This window comes from Ambystoma mexicanum, chromosome 9, assembly GCF_040938575.1.
Source record: "Ambystoma mexicanum isolate Mex_15411 chromosome 9, UKY_AmexF1_1, whole genome shotgun sequence".
Classification (NCBI taxonomy): domain Eukaryota; kingdom Metazoa; phylum Chordata; class Amphibia; order Caudata; family Ambystomatidae; genus Ambystoma; species Ambystoma mexicanum.
In genome coordinates, this window is record NC_090931.1 from 1,317,976,739 (window position 1) to 1,317,996,743 (window position 20,005).

The window sequence follows — 20,005 nt, forward strand, 5'->3', positions numbered from 1 at the left end:
CAAGATTTTTTTTTTTCAGCCTTTTTTTTTCGAGATTTTTTTTTCGGGATTTCTAAATTCGGGATTATGACTATGAACCGTTATCATTATTCCCAGAGGCGAGGGAATGGCTTGGCATCCGCCAGATATTCTTTGGGCAGCTCTCTGGGGAGCATCATGAAGTTATCATTATTCCCAGAGGCGAGGGAATGGCTTGGCATCCGCCAGATATTCTTTGGGCAGCTCTCTGGGGAGCATCACGAAGTTATCATTATTCCCAGAGGCGAGGGAATGGCTTGGCATCCGCCAGATATTCTTTGGGCAGCTCTCTGGGGAGCATCACGAAGTTATCATTATTCCCAGAGGCGAGGGAATGGCTTGGCATCCGCCAGATATTCTTTGGGCAGCTCTTTGTGGAGCATCACGAAGTTATCATTATTCCCAGAGGCGAGGGAATGGCTTGGCATCCGCCAGATATTCTTTGGGCATTTCTCTGGGCAGCATCACAAAGTTATCATTATTCCCAGAGGCGAGGGAATGGCTTGGCATCCGCCAGATATTCTTTGGGCATTTCTCTGGGGAGCATCACGAAGTTATCATTATTCCCAGAGGCGAGGGAATGGCTTGGCATCTGCCAGATATTCTTTGGGCAGCTCTCGGGGGAGCATCGCCAAGTTATCATTATTCCCAGAGGCGAGGGAATGGCTTGGCATCCGCCAGATATTCTTTGGGAAGCTCTCGGGGGAGCATCGCCAAGTTATCATTATTCCCAGAGGCGAGGGAATGGCTTGGCATCTGCCAGATATTCTTTGGGCAGCTCTCTGGGGAGCATCATGAAGTTATCATTATTCCCAGAGGCGAGGGAATGACTTGGCATCCGCCAGATATTCTTTGGGCAGCTCTCGGGGGAGCATCGCCAAGTTATCATTATTCCCCGAGGTGAGGGAACGGCTTGGCATCCGCCAGATCTTTGGGCAGATCTCTGGGGAGCATCATGAAGTTATTATTCCCAGAGGTGAGGGAATGGCTTGGCATCCGCCAGATCTTTGGGCAGCTCTCTGGGGAGCATCATGAAGTTATCATTATTCCCAGAGGCGAGGGAATGACTTGGCATCCGCCAGATATTCTTTGGGCAGCTCTCTGGGGAGCATCACGAAGTTATCATTATTCCCAGAGGCGAGGGAATGACTTGGCATCCGCCAGATATTCTTTGGGCAGCTCACCAGGCATGCATCCCACTATCATACTTCTCTTTGGACCCTTTTGGAAACCATATTAGGACAAAAGATGAAGAGAATATCATTTGAGAAAATGCACGCATACAGGCACAGTGTTGTCCATGAAGTCTTAATATCCTTGGAGTGCACACTTGTCTCTTTGGCTGGATCAGGGAGCTGGTTGAATTTCGAGTCTGAATGCCAAACAATTCTAGTAAATACTTGTAAATTCCTAACGCGAGCCGACTTCTTTGAGTATGAAGCAGCGATGCATGTGTTGCCCCCAACTTTCCATTTGGGCATCTCCTAGAGTTAAGACCCAAACACTAAGTAGCCTCTAGGAAGGTACCCCACCCACAGAGAGCAAACCTGATGAAGTGGTGCTTTGACACATTATCAATGCACATCATAACTTCCAGCTGCGAATTGAGCACTTGGACGATACTTCTGTCGCATGTTATGCTGCCCTACACACCACATGCTTAACTTACCACTAACCCCCTCACTCACCACCCCCAGTGCATCCTCAAGCATTTTACCATTCAATTGTTCCCTCAGCCCATCACTCCCAGAATAACAGACTTACCCACCCAACGTTTCAGCCTTTTATTGATACATTCACTCACTAATTTTATTGGACTACTTATAGTGCAAGCTTAGCTGGAGAGCAGCAGAACGCATTGCAGCAGGTGGCTGCCAGCATTAGGCCTGGCATTTTATACAGTAGCGCAGTACTGCTGGTGGAGGGAGAGTGGCATGTGTATTGGTCCAGCAGGTATTGCTGTAAGAGCAACGGTTCTGGTGTTTTGTGACACTGAAGTCTGGTGGGGACATTTCGAGCCTCTGCCAGGATGAAGCTGCAGATGGTCTTAGTCATTCACTTTCTCACTCATTCACTCACCCTAACGCTCCCTCACTCAATGATGTACTCATTGATTCACACTGATTAGCTCAGCTTTTAATATACTCACTAAATGAAGCCTTCATTCAGTTACCCTCACTGACCTAATCACTCACTCATGCCATCACTCGCCATCAACTAAGCCAGTCAAATACTCACTCATTTCACCACATGCTTTTGTTTTTGGTCAGGGATTACCCCCATCTAGAGACTCGCTCATGCACTCAGATACCACAATTACACTTAGAAATATAGGCACTTTGTATTTCACTGTCATTTGTACAAGATTTTCCTTGATGTAATTGTGTCAAGAGTGGTGTATTCAGCACAATAAATGGGCCCCGACAAAACAGAGTGGCATGCCCTGTCCCCAGACCCACTGGCTTCCCCGCGACACTCATGGATCTGCTCTGAAGCCACATTATTGCACAGACGTGTAACTCGCGCTTCAACAAGCAGGCAGCTTTCAGCCGACTCTGCAGCACTGCAGAGCCTTCTGAAAGCATTCTGCTTGTGCCTTTGATAATTCTGCTCCGGAACAGGATCCTCCCCGTGAGACCTGTTCTGAAGCCAAGTTATCACATGCACGGGCAACCCACATTTCAACAAGCAGCCACTTTCAGTAGACTCAGCACGGGGAAACGGAATACAGACACAGACGAAGCCACAGATGCTTGTTGCAGCTTTCCAAACTGGTAAATAAGTCCTGCAACATACAGAGATGTTTTTCTTAGGGAGAATAGTGTGACCAATCAAAACAGCAGAGACCAACTTCCATTATTTGTTCAAAAGTGTTTCTTAATGAATCACTAGAAGACATGTTTCAAATAAAAGATTCTTGACATTCTTATGTCCCCATAATGCCCTTTGCTTTTATGAAAATCGCCAGGATTGAGTCCTATGAAGAGATACTTTATTGTGTGACCTAGCCTGGGCCCATGCCCCTCGACCCCTCTGCCCCATTTTCAGCCCTGGGTGTATTTTATGTAATTGTTAATTCGACGTCCTGGCTTCCATAGCCAATTGCCCCAGCCTCTGCCTACCTCGCGGCACTTGCCTTGACGTCCTTCGTCCTGTAGGCTTGCACTCATCTTCACAGCGCGGCTCCAGGCCGTGTAGCACTTACCATACGATGCACCTCTTCTCCTGCTCACCCACGAGCACGGTCATACCAGCACCTACCCCCTCTATCACTTCCCCTTTTCTTGCTGCACTTGCACGTTCTGAATACTCACATGGCATAGTAGGCTCGTCTTCATCCTCCACGGTATTATTGTTTCAATCCCATGATCCCTCCCTGATGCCCTGTGGGCACTTTGAACCAGAACTGAGTTACTGTATGAGCACTTAAATGCACACTAAATAAATACATAAAACCCCCTGTAAAAAACCTAGTATAATTCATAAAGCTGAGCTTGATTTCAGTTTTTCTGTTTCCCGCTTGGACATAGTACTGTAAAAGTAATATAATAGTATGGACGTTCATACCTGTTGTAGCGATCCTGCTTGCGCAACAATGAGCACAATCACGTTTCCAAAGGCCACAGTCAGGAGCCAGCCGGCCTGCAGGACCGACTTCATGCTAACTGGCGACTGGAAGAAAAAGACCCAGAAATTCTATTAAAGACCTGCTTCCTTCGCTTATGCGCCTTCATATGTGACAGAGGCTTCCAAACAGCAACGCCCACATTCATGGTAAACTTGTGCAAGAATGCTGACTCATCCATTGCAGACATCAAGGAATGTATAGGAGCTAGGCAATGCAGATAGTAGTCTTCGGGCGATTGCACTGAAGCTGCCTTGCTTCAGGTTTCTGCTGCGCTTCTCCACTTGGAACCTGCAGAGCAGTGAACGGGTATACAGTATTCCATAAGGGACACCCAGTTTTTTATGCTTCTGTCCTCACTTCAGAGTACATATCTGGCCTCAGAGCCGGCCTTAGGGATGGGCCATTAGCCCCCTACCAGGCCAGTTTTGGGAGTCTATCAAGGTCTCCCCTGAGCTGGCATGGTGGGAAACGGTGTGACAGGGGTTTATAGTTATTGCCTCGACAGCCAAACCATTGACAACCATACATACCCTTGAAAAAAAAGCATTGACAAAAAAACCATTGAATGCATTTTTTTTTTTTAATGGGGGTTCCCCCAACCCCCTTTTTTAACATTTAAAACCCATTTTTGCTAAACTAAAAAAATACATTCAATGAGTTTTTTTTCGATGCATTTTTTTGAAGGGTATGGTTGTCGATGGTTTGGCTGTCGAGGCAATGACTGGACACCATGGCAGGCACCCTGCTGAAATTAAATGCACCCCGCTCTCGGGAGCAGAGCGCATTTATAAACAATAGGGAGCTGAACACCAACTATTGAAAAATGTGGTGCCCCCCTCCAACATGACCAGGGCCACACTTGAAGGGAGGGGGGCCCCAAACTTGTGTTTTGCCGCTCAGGGTGCTCCGGCCACTAAGCCCGGCCCTGCCTGGCCATGACCGGATTATCGAGGGTGTGTGCCTGCCATAGAGCGTATGTGCCATGCAGGGTGCGCACCAAGGTCAAATCCCCCTTAGCTAGAAGCCGCAGTGCTGGGATTTGGCACAGCACACTGTGTCGGAGCAGCAGTTCACGCGCAGCTCTGTCTCAGTAGTGTGTAGGCGTATCCCCCCCCCTAACACTGCTGTGACAGGGATTTATTTATAGAAAGTTATTTATTTACAAACCGAGCCACGTAGATGTATATACAATGTGCAGACTGGATGTAAACATGTCCACCTCAGACCATGGTGAGTGACCCAAAGTACATATTTGCATGCAGCGTTTCATGATGCATCATTCAGGGTATGCAGCTGTTGTGCATGCCCCATGCGTGCCCCCACGTCCAGAGGCCACACCCAGCACTCTTTAGGGCATGCTCAGCACTTGGGCCACGTCCCCTGTTGGAGGCAACCTGCCACCCCTCGTTTCTTATCGCAGCTAAAGCACTGGCTAACCAGAAGGAAGATGGCCCATGAAAAGACTGGAAAGGGCTACATTCAGTGGAGAAATATCAAAGCTGGGAGGAGCAGCAGTGCAACAAAGCAAGGATGCAGGGCATTTACTGGATGGATTGCCCCACAGGGGTGGTCGAGTCGGATACCAAATATAGAAGTGCAATGGCAGGGCATGTATAGGATGTAAGGCAAAAGGCCGAGGATGGAGACAATTGAAAAATAATCCTGCCTTGAACAAAGCATCCTTTTCTCAAATTAAGGAAGGCGTCAAAGTTTCATTCATGCTGTCCTTCCCAAAGACTCCTTGAAGCAATTCAAACCCTACACATTCCATTATATGATTTATTTACCTTAGGACATATATATACATATATATATATATATATATGTACTAATTTCCATAGGAGAGCATTGAAGTCCCAGAAGCGGAAGGGATAACCCTTCCAAAAGCTATATCTTCAATCCATGATTGGTTGAGCGTAATATACGTCCCCAAGACCCCACCCTCCCCAACCCCGCCTGACAAGGGTCTAATTATATACGGTCCGATGGACCTCAACGATGAACACATATACGACTGCAAACTACAAAAACACACAGAACATCAACACAATAACGCAGATCAGAAAACCAGCACAATAAGAAAGGACAAGGCAACATAAGGACTACACACAAAATGGCATAAGGAAACCGCATAACACAACATAACACAACATCAGAACAGAAATTAGTTACCTTATAAACTAATATCATTACATCATTGCACAACATAATATAATAAAGCATCAGACGACAAAAGATATCATTGCGTAGCAGAATATAATATTACAAAGTGCTAAGGATGGGGAGGACCACGTCCACTTTCTTCTCTATGAAATGCTAAGGACATGACATTTCTGGTCCTTATCCCATTCCTTTAGTAGCTGATCCAACATTTCCTACTGCCACCAGCCCGTTTAATTAGCACAATCATTGGTGGAGTGTCATGGGAGCTGTAGTCCAAAACAGTGGGTGAGCCCAAGGTTGCAGACACTGCCGTAGCCGGTTCCATGTCTTAAAATCGTGGCAAAAATGGCAGTAAGTACAAAATATCACAGCAAAAATGCTGTGGTTTTTTGAGCCACAATCATATAAAGGATGCAGGGAACACCGCCGCAAGCCCCGCTTCCCTTAAATGGTATAATGGGGTACACCTTTACCAGGTCAAACCACAGCATTTTTGCTGCAATTTTTTTACCTGATACCCCCTAGCCTACCAATGCCATGCCAAACCCTGGCCTACCTTACCCAATCCTACCTTACCGTAGCATTCAATACCATGCACTGACCTAACCTCTAACCTACCGTAACCATAATACAACACAAAACAAATAATTTTGTACCCATTTTTCATTTCTTTAAGAAATCCTGAGGTGTACCTGAGAGTAAGAGAACTCAAGACCGGTGATGGAAAACATGACTTCCCCAGCACTGATCAGAACGTACTGCGGGACTTGCCAGGCGATGTGGACACTGTTGGCCAAAATATCTTCCGATTTATTTGATGCAATCATTCCACCAGAAACCTAGATGAGACAAAGTACAGATATTGATCACACCGTTAAAAAGGTTACAAAGGGAGGCAGGTGAAAGGGGGATTATACACGCTCAAGCACTTAAACCTGCATTTCGAAGATACTGTGTAAACAGATCGCTCTGAGCAATTACTGAAGACTATTTTCTGCAGAAAGATAAAGGCCTTAGGGGAGAGGGAGCACAAATACCTATCCATTTCCTGAGGATCGGAAAGGCACACAGACCCACATGCTCCATGTTACCATGCCGATAGCAGAGTACCATTGGCGCTACCCTAACACCGCTGAGCGTGTAGAGCGGCTGTGCCCCTGGTGGATAGAGTGTTGTGAGCAGATGGATATCAATGCCCCCCCCCCCCGATTTACCATGCTCTAAAGCAGACCCCCCCGGTCGGCCTCCCGTTCGTAACACTCAATACAGGACAAGCTAAAGGCTGCTCTTTGGTATCGCCAGCTTTGCCTCTGCCTCATGTGTATTCTGGAAGAGGGTAAGACCATGGTACAGAGATAATTTGCATAGGGTATTCCCCATTATGCAGAGAGGATCTGGAGAGTAACTGCAGCGATGCCCACCACTAATGGTTCAGGCTCGCCACAATCTGGAGCTGTCCCACTAGGCAATCACCAGCCCTAGCATACATCTGGGGCTTGCAGTAGACTGCTGCCTTTTTAGGGCGGTACATGTAACTATCAGTGTTTTATACAACAAATAACTGGAGAAACAGTGAATAAGGAGCAAGAGTCACCGGCCTAAATCCCCTGTTAGGCATTGATTCTAACATTTAAAGGATTTCACCAGCACACCATGATCCTACCAAGATTGAGTTCCATGCTAGAACATGTTGTTTGTTTAAGTACATGGATGACAGTAATGGTTACAGAAATATCTGCCAATAGTATCACCTAGTATCATCAGTAATAGTCTATAACCTAGTTCGCACATCGCTATGAATGCAAGTATCTTGGTGTCTTGTACAGAGTTTATGACCTTAAACTGTGTACAAGACACCTAGATACTTGCATTCATCTTCTACCTAGATACTTGCATTCTACTGTCTTGTGGTCGTTTTATTTATTTATTTGTAGAGTGCGCCAAAGTGGAGTAAGGGATGCAGGTTAGGCAGCCACAGGAGACAGAGAAGTAGGGGGAGAAGAGAGTGAGGCTGAAAGAACAATCAGGAGACGACAATGTGAAGAGATGGAGCCTAACTAGATTTAGAGGTGAATAAGGAAGCACATTGAGCGGGGAACTATGACAGAGGCTTCCCAGTCATGCAGGTCTTTCCCACTTCCCCAGAGTGGCTGCAGAGAGGCCCTCCTTGTTCCTCATCCCTCTCTCTGATAGATGGACAGAGCCCCCAGGCAAGCAGGTCTTTCCCACTTCCCCACAGTGCTTGCAGAGAGGCCCTCCTGGTTCCTCATGGCTCTCTCCGATGGATGGACAGAATTCCCAGGCATGCAGGTCTTTCCCACTTCCCCACAGTGCTTGCAGAGAGGCCCTCTTGGTTCTCTTTGATGGAAGGACAGAATTCCCAGGCATGCAGGTCTTTCCCACTTCCACACGGTGCTTGCAGAGAGGCCCTCCTAGTTCCTTCATCACTCTCTCTGATGGATGGACAGAGCCCCCAGGCATGAAGGTCTTTCCCACTTCCTCACAGTGTTTGCAGAGAGGCCCTCCTTCTTCCTCATCCCTCCCTCTGATAGATGGACAGAATTCCCAGGCATGCAGGTCTTTCCCACTTCTCCACAGTGCTTGCAGAGAAGCCCTCCTGGTTCCTCATCACTCTCTCTGATGGATGGAGAGAGAGGTCCCGGGCATGCAGTTCTTTTCGGCTACCCCACAATGTTTGCAGAGAGGCCCTTTTGGTTCCTCATGGCACTCTTTGATGAATGGACAGAAAGGTCCGAGAAGCTCTTTCCCCGATTCCCCAAGTGTTGTGCTGTAGCCCCTTTGGCGGTTCTTATGCACAGAATGGGATTATCATAATAAATGATCTCAGTACCCAGACAGTCTCAAAGAATATGGAAAAATACTACTTTATTATCAACTCAATAAAGTAGGAAAATCTGGCAAACAACAAATCGTAGCCCACACACTCTCAATCATATTTTGATTACACAAAGTCTTTATACCTCGATGTGCATCAGCTATAATATAGATTATGGCAGAATAAGACCAGCACATTGTCCCCTGTAAAAATGTATGTTCATCATTGCAAAGGCCTTAGTGATTGGTTGGCATTATCTCCCAACCTCGGGAATTCGGCTCGTGAGCAGCATGTAAGCAAATCGAAACCCAGGTGCAGAGAACAAAGTCAGACAACTGCCCACTTGTCCAATTAGTCTACCATCTCTCATCAGTGAAGCCTTAAGCCAAGGCTTCTTCTTTGTACTTGACCTTGCTGGATAATATTTTCTCATGAACTTTATAGGGAGTTAAGATATACTGTTATCTTCGCCTGGAGCGTATGAATAGGCCTTGTGTTCTGGTCTTGCACCACGTGTGAAGAGACCATGATTTTGTCCATCTTGCCTTTCTATTTAGTGCTATTTGATTCAATTAGACTGGGTGTCATTAATCTTTTCGACATCTGGAGACCTGTTTGCCTCGTCTTACATATGCTTTCTTCATCTTTAATTGTTCAATACTTGGCATTCACACATGTTCGCTCATTTAGTTAATCTAAGAGAAATATGTCCTGTGCACATTGCTTATCCTCGTTGCTATTCTTTGTTCATACACCAATTTGTACTTCCAGCGTCTGTCAACTCTGCAGCCCAGGTCTCTTCTTCAAGCTTTTTGCATCCTTTTTTTCAGATCCAACGTCCATCTTTTCAACATGGCCGCTTTACCCGCGTTATATTTTCTACTGCAACAAGAATCTATGTGACTCATATACCTTGTGTTTCTGTGTATATACATTTACTACATATCTAGTTACTTATCTTCTTTGTATATATATATATGGTTTCTTCTTGATCAAATATATGCTTGCTCTCGTTTCTTCAGTTACAGCTTCATTTCTTAGGTATTCTCGTGTCGTTTCAGTGCGTCATTGTGTCTTCTCCTTATGACATCACTTTGCACCTGTCAGATTTCATTTACAGCTCCTCAATATCCAGCGGTGTCTGCAGATTCCTGCTACCACTTCAGTTCGAAGGTACATTCGGTATGGTTGTCTGAGTGCATAACGTCCCTCATATACTCGGTGCGGTATTGGAATGATACCTGGTGTTATGCACAGTGTCTTTTTGCTTTTCATCCAGTATGTCGGAGGTGAGGGGGCAGGTTCTATCAATAACGTACACATCTGCGTCTCTACAATGTTTTCAGAGAGGCCCTTCCGGTTCCCCAGGTCTCTCTGTGATGTATGCATTTACCAGCCAAGTGCCTTAGGGGGATTGAGACAGAACAGCACAGCTAGGTAGACATCCCTTAATTACCCTAGTTAGATGGGGCATATGAGAGGACAGGCAGATAAGGATTAACCCTTTGACTGCTGCCTGATAGCCTGAAAATATGAATTCCCATTATCAAGAGGAACATGTATTTGCATCCACAGGAAAAACGGGACAATTCTTTCTGGAAGTTATGCAAAAATCCTAAGAGCAGTCCTGTGGGGTTAAAGGAGTTCATCCTCTGCAGGATGCTTAGGAACAAGCAGAGACACTCACCTATTTCAGGCTGCATTTCCTAACGCCCAAACCTAGACATGTTAGATGGCTACACCACAGAGGCTCTATGGGCTGATGCGTGTGCCCAACGAGAGATGCTGTAGTGTGTGGCAGTAATTAACAGCACCAGATAGAAAACTCTATTTCACTGCATGGTTGGGCCCCATATCATCAAGGGTGGGAAGACAAGGGGGACAGGTAGTTACTGGGGCTGGCAGGGCTGGCTTGAGCTATTCTTATTAGGCTGTCCTCCTTTAAATTGGCGCTGCTGTTTTAATTGGGTGGCGCACACTCGAGCAGCACTGCTGAATCGGGTAACCAGATATTCTGATTTCATGCCCACCCATGTATTATCCATTAACGTAGCTAAGACATCCATAATGTGGATGGGGGGTCAAAAACCCCAAAACAGGACAATCTGGCTAGGTGGTGACAAACTTGCTCATTGTAAAAACTATGTTTATCTTGGGTCACGAATGACCGAGAACAGGAGTTGGAAATCCCATCGAGGCAAGTTAGCAACGAAAATGGCACAAACATGTGGTGCTATTTTGTGCCTTGAAGACAACTAAAAACAATACCCTGAGAGACTAGGGATTTTCAAAGCAGGCAGGAGTGGGTTGTGGGAACATGAATGAGTGGAAAAGTTGAAGGTTCAGGTAACTTTTTGCCTGAAAAATATTCTTATGGTCGAGAAATCCACCCCAAATGATCTGGCGTATAGGAAGATCACCCTGACAGACATCTTCTCTTAAATGGTGGGCATCCGTATGGCTGAATGGGCCATTATTCTGCATCAAGGCTATTGTGGACGATCTCCTGGCTAAGCAGGTAGCCTTCAGAATACTCTGGATACAATATGTAATGAAAGCAATATCCTGCCAGGCTGTTCACATTTGAATGTCAATAGGCCTGCTCTTCACACGGCTGATACAAGGCATCTTATTGGGATTGTGAAAAGGCTGCTGGTGGCCGGGAAATGTTCAAACTGTTTATCATGATAATCACGTATTCGCCTCTTAAGTTGGTTCCTGGTCTAGTACCTCTTGTGGGTGTACAACCGGCCGGACTGAGGAGACTGATAATCAAGGTTAGCTGGGCAACATGGTCTTGCGCGAGGTCAGAGAGAACATTGAGCTTGCATTTTGCTTCTGTGCCCACATGGAAAGAGAAACGTCAATCCATAACATCTTCTTGTGTCTGCTGCATGTAACCGTAGCAAGGTGTACCCATTGTCAGCAATCCAAAAATCGGTTTTGTGAATTTTAGCGTGCCCTTTCTTTATACCCTGATGTCTATCAATCCTGGGTTTATTTGGGCATTGGAACAGGTACTGAGTGCAATATCATGAGTTAATTATGAGTATCTGGAGAACACACAGGGACCTCATTTCACCAAAATGCCAGGGGTAGCGGATGTGACATCACACGACCCTTGACGCCCGATGACATCACAGGAAGTGATCCCACCCCAAAGTGATATCGCAGGAAGCGATGGAACAGGACCTTTCATCCGTTGAGAAAACAGGAAGTGGCATCACATAGCATTGTACACTACAAAAAATATGGTTATGATGTCACTATAATGTGATGTACATTTCATACAAGAATGGATCGCCATACGTATTGTTAAGATCAGTGTGTATAGGCCCTTATTACCAAATTACTGTGAATGCAAGCAGACGTCCATGACCAAATGATAATGATGTGTTATTATATAGCACTTACGCTTCAGCTTTTTACATAGAAGAAATATACACCCAATATCACCCAACCTGTGTTGGTACCCATTTATCGACCTCAGAAGGATGAAAGGCTGAGTTGAGGTGTTTAAGAACAGACTAAATCAGTGACTCACCCCCTGAAGTGTGCCTGAAATCAACCTTTAATAAGTCTAGCAATTATTGTATAGAATTCAAGAAAGACACATTATTTGGTATTCCTATTCTTTCTTATTTAGGGTCAGTGCTGAAAGTGTTAGACTTGTGGCACTCCTGTTCTTATTTTTCTTATTTTTTTAAGGTGACTGAACAAGAAAGCCAGCCACTCCAGAAGTAAAGAGCCACATGGTGCTGCCCACTGCCCAGGAGCTTGTATTGCACTACAAAAAAAACTCTTTTTTTAAGAGGTCGCAAGGGAGACCTCTGGTGACCCCCAAATGATATCCCTGAGAACACCGATGTCAACTACAGCCCTATACGCCATATCTGAATATGGGTCTACAACCTGTGGCTCTCCAGATGTTCTGGACTACGACAATCCCTCACCATTGAATATGGTGGCTAGGGCTGGTGAGAGTTGTAACCTAACACATCTAGTGGGCCAAGGGTTGCAGTCACCTGTCTGAAGAACATATTCTTTGAACATTTCCTGCCGATTTTTATTGACCCGGGGTGAGCAGGGAGGGGGGGTGGTGCAGAACTTCAATATATAGAATTGTATACAAAGTAGTATTAATGTGCACATGGCTTTTAATGATGACGTGTTACAATGTTTTATGAATTATTTGTAATGTTTGCATTAAAATAAAACTAAACAAAGTTATGTACTTGACAATTCACATCTAAGGTCCATACGTCTATTTAGTGTCAGATCCAACACAGTCCACCAGGGTAGAGCAACCAGATGTGTTTAGAAAGTGGGGTGTCCATCAGGCATGTTCTTGATACAGAGGTTGAACAGCATCAGGGATAGAATAATGTAACACTATACGTCAGACCAGTTCACGGATGTGTGGTCCTATAGAGGCCCTTAGCCTGCAATCAGGTGTTTCTACATGATGATTAAACTCCCCACATTTGCGGCACACTCTCTTGTTGTAGAGTTGGGGGTACTTTATCCGATCTACTGTAAGACATACATTATGATGTCAATGGAGAATATACGATGCCCATACCAATGCATTCATTAAACTGTTCATTCTAGTCTCTAATTGACACGAGTAGAGTTCCTCCATTCTCAACCCATTTGCCTGTACATAGCCCGAGGCATGCCTGCTTCCAGAGCAATGGCAGCATGCACTGGTGGCAGCACAACATAAGTTACGTGAATGACATCATTCCTGATTGGAGAACACAGTTGTCATGCAGCACAATACCCATCTCTAGGAATCAAACAAATTGCCACACAGTGGCAAACCCAGATTGAGGTAGATCTGGATACCCTCGACGTACACATGTATACATGAGTGATACTGTGGACGTCCAGTATGCCGGCCTGGAGGGCCATGTGAATGTTGAAGTGACGCAACGACAGGGAAGACGCTTGCAGGGTATTTGGTCCATTGTTCATCAGGACATTTCTTGACCAGTCCTGCAATTGGCTCCTGCAGAGCCCGCTGCAGGGAAGGACACACATGCACACTGGCATAGTTACTCATACAGATTTAATTCTTCTCCTTCAGAAAGTCCGACTGCCCTTGAAGCGATGACATTCCCCTCTGACGGAAAAACATTTCCCATGTGTGTGTCCTCCAGTAACGAGTTCTCCTTTTGCAGATGTGCTTATGCCAGTTCAGCAATAGTCCCAATTGTCGAACAATTAGGGGCCTCGTACATGCAAAACTGTGCTTGCTTTTAGGATTCTACGTTTATCTACCATCTATCAAATAATTGAAGAAGCAGGTGGCTTGTTTTTGATGCTGAGATGCTCTACCAACCATGACCTTTGGAAAGACTCAGGTAATAGTGCAAAAACCAGTGCAAAATCTGGTCAGGTAGTTAACTAATTTTCAACCCCCTTTGAAGGTGGGCTGGGGTGCATGCAGCACTCCTACTTGCTTTACAAAATCAACGAACAAAGATGGCCACCATGGATATTGAAACAGAGTCCATTTGCTATGTCCATTGAGGCATCAGCTAAGGATGAGTGAAGAGGGAACCGATTCTGTATTAAACTAGGGCTGATGGATGAAGGGTGTGAGGGAGATCGGTAATGGGGATAGGTCTCAGGGGGTCAGGGTGAGTATATGGGGGCCAATGCTGGGAGTCACTGTGGCAAAGGGAAAATGGTGGCCTCGGTGAGAGGATCCAATCGCCTGCATGGAATGCAGGCTTTACCATATAGTAACGCCCATGTTCCCAGTAGCTTGATCGTTTGGCCCATCTCGCCCAGGTGCTAGACATGCCTTTTCACCTCTGAAAGAGCAGGTGTGATTGTTTGGAGGAATCAAGTAGGCAAAAAGGGTATCCGCATTTCTGACCGGGGTTGGTCCATTATGATCTTAATGCATGGCTTCTTCAATCTCCAAAGAATACATAGGGTGCAGGACTATGGAGGGAGAATCTAATATATGTCTTTCCCTCATTCAAATTCATCTTTCAAACTAATAATGGAACTCTGCGTTTTGAATATTAGCCATTATTCCAGGGTGAACAATCTATGTTCTAGGCCAGGTCCTTTGTTGACCTTGCACAATGCAGTCTGTTGGATACTGGTTTATCCATGTCCCGCCTCAACAAAGTGTCTCACTATTGGTGCAGTCTCTTATTTAGTTGTAATACTACGGCTATGTTCTGTGTGATTCTTGTCTCAATCCTACACACTGTTTTCCCAAGGTATTGTTTACGACATGTGAACGTAAAGAGGTCGTTTCCATGGGCTGTGTCTCAATTTTTGAATGGGTCTTGATGCCAGGGTTCATTCAGCCCAAAGTCCACCACTACTGTGTGCTTCGTAAGTTTAGAAATGACACATTTGGTACGGGGATATTGACCTTTCCACCTCGGTAGTATGCAGAGTTCATTCATTGTCGGTTGTCTCTCATTGGTTCTTTATGGTATATGAACTTGTTGCATATACCTTTCTTTTATGCAAACATCTGTCTCTTTAGTCTCAAAGATCTTTTCTCCAATAGATACTAATTGTCTAGTATACTTTATTTGGTAAGGAATGACATATCCGTGAATGTCTTGAAAAAAACAGAAGGTTGTCATCTCTTTTTTGGTCACTAGTACTGCTTCTCCATCATCATGAATGAGTCTTTTCCAAGCCCAGCTCATCAGTCTCTTCTGGCAAGCATTTTTTTTTCTTTTAGGATGTGCGATTCCTTTTCATAATCACTTCTTTGTATTCTGCTGCTTTTCAAGCATAAAAACTTCCCATATGGCAAATGTTCACTGAAGGCTTTTGGATGGAATCTATCGGACCATAACAGCGATTTGCTGGCCTCTCTTTTTCTGCATGGTCAAGATGAAGATTTTCTCCCTTCTGCATCAATGTTAACGTCCAAAAAATTGACCAGTTTATGTGTTCGTTTGGACAAATGTCCTTTTTGCTTTATGAATTGCATTCCTGTGGCTGTTCAATGATGCTGTAAACAAGTCCCATTTGAGGATGGAGGTAGGGTGGGATGGAGCCAGAGCAGATATTAACTGTGAAAAAGTAATACAGTACATTTTCCATAGCACATTTAATGAATTCAAGTTAGGCAAATCAATAATACTAAGGGGGATTTGAGTGTTTGAGATTGTTTCAGTGAATACCATTCTTCATTTGTCTTCCTTGATGGAATGGCTTCCTGCTACCTGCTTGAGTGAGCTGGATGGGTACAAAATGATGAAGGTATTCAATGACATGGTATTTAGTCCAAAGATTTTAGGGGTGGCATTTGGCAGCAGGATCTATTGTGAACACTGGATTCTATGCCACCCCATCAGGCAGGACCTTTTTTTTTTGTTCTTCTCTTGTGTATAATCTTTTAGGCCCTTTGAAGGATGTCGAAAGTAGAAAGTAAGAAGTGGAAGCCTAAAGAGGGGGCAGTATGTTAGGTCACGACATAGTTACTGGGATCGTTGGTTCTTGTGGAGTTTCCGCTGGCGGTTCCTGAATCATTTTTAGGCCGGCTTCTAAGATCTTAACGGTTGCTATGGTCCATTTTGTTTTCTCCCCCGCTATTAGGCGGTGCCACAATGTGTCGACTTCTCTTAGGCTTGAGTCTCCGAAAAGCGGGGATAAATATGCTACCCGCAGGTGCATTGTTTCCGGACAGTTCATTAGTAGGTGCCGTATAGATTCCTGTGTCGAATCCTCTTTGCACAGTCTACATTTGTCTGAGGATGTGGTTGCTCTGATTGAGCGGATTTCTTGCGTTTGGAGAAGGTTGGGGCGTATTCTCATGAACATTTTCTGAAATTTTTTGTTGGGAAATTTTGAGCAGTACGCAAGAGGTGTTCTTAGTTTGTTCGTGCTTGGAGGTAAGTGTCCTAAAAGTTTATTTGCTGTTGCCTTCTCGCATGTAATGATCCAATCTTGGCTCTCCATTTTTGTTTTAACTCTTTGTGGATTGTTGATCAGGTCTTCTTGCGTACAGGCTAAGACTTCTAGCTTGCTGTTTAGCTTTTGTACCCAAAGGTTCAGGGTTCTGCAGCGTCCTGTTTTGATTTTGAGGCCGATCATCTGGTACATCGGTAAACTGTTTGGTGTTAGGATTTTTCTGAGGAGTTGCATTTGATTCTACTCAACTGACGCTGCTAGTGAGAGGAGACCAAGTTCGCGCCTGATTGCTGCCATTGCAGTTGATTTTGGAAGTCCCAGAACAGCTTTCCATAGATGGCCTTCTAGCTTCAGCCAAAGCGTGGATGGGATGTTTAGAGTTGCATCCATCCTGTAGGTCAGCAAGGGTACTACTTTTGACTTGTAGAATTGTATAGCTGGTGTTAGAGAGAATTTTCCGAACTTTCTGTCTATCTGGCGGGTTTGGGTTGCTAGGGTTTTTACTTTGTCCCACAAAAACTGCTGCATCTTTTTTTCATTTTCTGATGCGTCGACCATTATGCCTAGATATTTGAAGTGTGTGACAACTTCTATTTTGACATTGTTTAGCGTCCAGTGCCTTTTTTCCATTTTCTTTTTTGGTTTTTTTTTCCATGATCAGGATTTTTGTCTTAGATATATTTATCTCTAAGTTGTTCTCTTCGGTGTATTTGGATAAGTTGGTGAGCTGGCGCTGGAGGCCGATTTGTGTTTGGTCCAGTAGGATCAGATCATCTGCGTAGAGAATTCGTGATATAGAGTGTTGGCTGATTTTTGGGGGGAAAGACCTCACATTCTCTTCAGAGTTCGGAAAGTCTCCCAAGATGGCTATGAAAAGTGCTGGAGACAGAGGGCAGCCTTGTTTGACACCTCGTTCTGATTTGATTTCCTCTGACAGCAATCCTTGCTGGCTTAGCCGCATCCGTAGTTTAGTGTCAGTATGCAGGCCCATCACTGGGTCTAGTATTTCCGGAGGGCAGTTCGAGGCTTTCAGTTTGCTCCACAATTTTTGTCGATTCACTTTATCAAAAGCTTTTGAGAGATCCACAAATGCTAGGAAAACTCTAGGTGCTCCTGTCTTGATGTTGCTTTTTATTATGCTTAATAGCAAGATGTTAACGCTAGTGCTGCGTTTTTCAAAAAGCCTGTTTGGAAAGGGTCTGAGCACGGAGATCCTCTGGCCCATTTTTCGAATCTTGTCAGTAGAAGTGTAGCAAAGATTTTCCCATTGATGTCCAGTAGTGCAATGGGACGGTAGTTCACTGGGTCGTCTCTCTTGCCTTTTTTGAATATGGGGACCACAACTCCTTTGGTCCAGGATATCGGGATCTGTTTGGAAGTTCTGCATTGTTCAAATATTTTGCTTATGAGGAGTGACCATTCCTCTGGGTGCCTTTTCAGGTTGATGTTAGTAAGGCCGTCTGGTCCCGGCCCTCTCGATGATTTTAGTTTAGCAATTACTGTTTTGATGTCTTCTGCGTCCGTTAGGTCGACCCATCCTGTCTCGGTCATGTAGTCTGCTTCCGTTGGTTTTGGAGAGTGAGGGGCAAAGAGGTTGGTGAAGTAGCATATCCAGTTGGATTCTGGTACTGCATTGACAAGGTAATTGTTTGTTTGCAGCTCTTTTGTCGCTATCACGGCCCAAAAGTCACGGGAGTTTTTGGTGGCTAGCACCTTTAACATTTTCTCTGCGTCATTTTGGTATAGGGTTGCTTTGTAGGTTTTTACCCATGCCTTATAGGTTCTAGTAGCTTTCTCGAGTTCGATGTTTACTTCGAGTGATCCTGTTCGTCTTGTTATGCGCTTTAATTTTCTTATTTCTCTTCTTTTGATTACCAGGCAGGACCTTTATACTGCAGCAGTCCTTCAATGATAGATATTTGTCATGATTTCTCACTAATAAGCTTAGTATTGAGGTTGGTCTTAGGCGTATGGTCCGCTACTTAATTGTCAATGATTAATTGCTGATGCATCAAAGGAGAGATGGTTTAAATGAAGAATAATTACATAAATCCACCTAGCATTGCTACCTCTAGGAACTGGGAGCACTGTTGCTTTTTGCACAATACCTGGGGGTGAAACTGGGGCTAAAACCTACTGGAATGTTCATTTTTTTAAAAGTGATAAAATATAATGTTAACAATATGTTTTCAATGTTTAACAAGCAACTTTAGAGCAACTTGAAACATTCTAAGACAACATATGCCATATATCTGTGCACTCTTAGTTAATTATATATTGGTAAAATGTAGTTGGAACTAAATGCGCCTGTTTGCCATTTAAATCTGGGTTTGTAGTAATCTACATTGTTGATAGTTTTTATTTAACTTGCATTTTTATTTTATCAATGTAACTAACTGGAGTATATGAGTTAATGCTGTTTTGAGACAAGTGATTTGTTGCAACAAAAACTTCAGACCTTTTTATAAGCTTGAAGTTCACTGTCAATTATGCTGGGTATCCATTAATTGTAATTGTTTATTTATACAGCGCTTATACACAGGTGGAGTGCTTCAAAGAGCTTCAAGGTGGGAAGGTAACAAGGGAATACAGTGGTCATTCTTAGGCCTTGAAGTTTCCGAATGATCTAAACAGAAAAACTAGCATACTAGGCCTGACAGCATTTCTCCTAGTGCAAGTGCATGAAGTGTTACAGTTGCGACCATGCTAGGGAGGGGGACAGAAAAAGGAGGGGGGCAGACAAACTTACTACTCCTTGTACATTTAGGCCATGCATGCGTACAGACGGAGGTGAGAGGAAGAGGGAGTTGGAGGGGGAACAGAGGCGTCCAGTCCAACAGGGCCCTGGCTTAAGTGCAGAGAGGCTGCCTCGCTCATGGAGCGTAAGCTAAAAGTGCAGTAATGCTGAACCTAGTGCAGTGGCTCGGAGGCAAGTGCAAAGACTGTTGGGGTGGGGGGATACCTGTAAGGCTCTGGAGGTGAACCAGGCAACCAGTCACAAACACTGCTCAGTGTAGGGAGTAGAAGGAGGAAGGGGGTGGAGGGAAAAAGAACAGAGGTTAGCAGGGGAGAAGGGGCGAGAAGGAGGAAGAGAAGTAGTCTGTATCCCTTTCTGACCTCTCCCTTGCAGTCACTTTTTGGCTCATTAAAGTAGTGCTGCAAAAACAGTCCTTTGAAGAATACTAAAAAAGAGGCACATATGTTTAAAATGCTTGTTCCACCGCGAGAAACCATCAGCTACTCCATACAGTGATATTGGAACCACGTGAGGTGGGAAGGTGTATTTATTACAGCCACATTATATGCTTTGCTCTTGTTAAAAATGTATTTAGCGCATGCAACACTCGAAATGCAACGAGTAGCAGAACTAACATTTTCTGATCAGTTAACTCATCATGTTAAGCGCTCCCTGCTGTGACCTGCTGTGACCTTTATCCAACTAGCAGATCTCAGTCCAAAGT

At 44.7% G+C, this 20,005-nt stretch overlaps 1 protein-coding gene across 1 annotated transcript in view; it reads right to left on the minus strand.

The window, feature by feature from the left end:
* SLC15A2 (solute carrier family 15 member 2) overlaps window positions 1-20,005 on the minus strand; it is a 384,163-nt gene that overhangs the window by 15,528 nt on the left and 348,630 nt on the right. Inside the window, exons 21-22 of the mRNA XM_069616692.1 lie at window positions 6,502-6,648; window positions 3,586-3,690 (exon numbers count right to left, since the gene is read on the minus strand). Of these exons, the coding sequence (XP_069472793.1) occupies window positions 3,586-3,690; window positions 6,502-6,648 (252 nt within the window). The remainder of the gene's footprint in view (window positions 1-3,585; window positions 3,691-6,501; window positions 6,649-20,005) is intronic.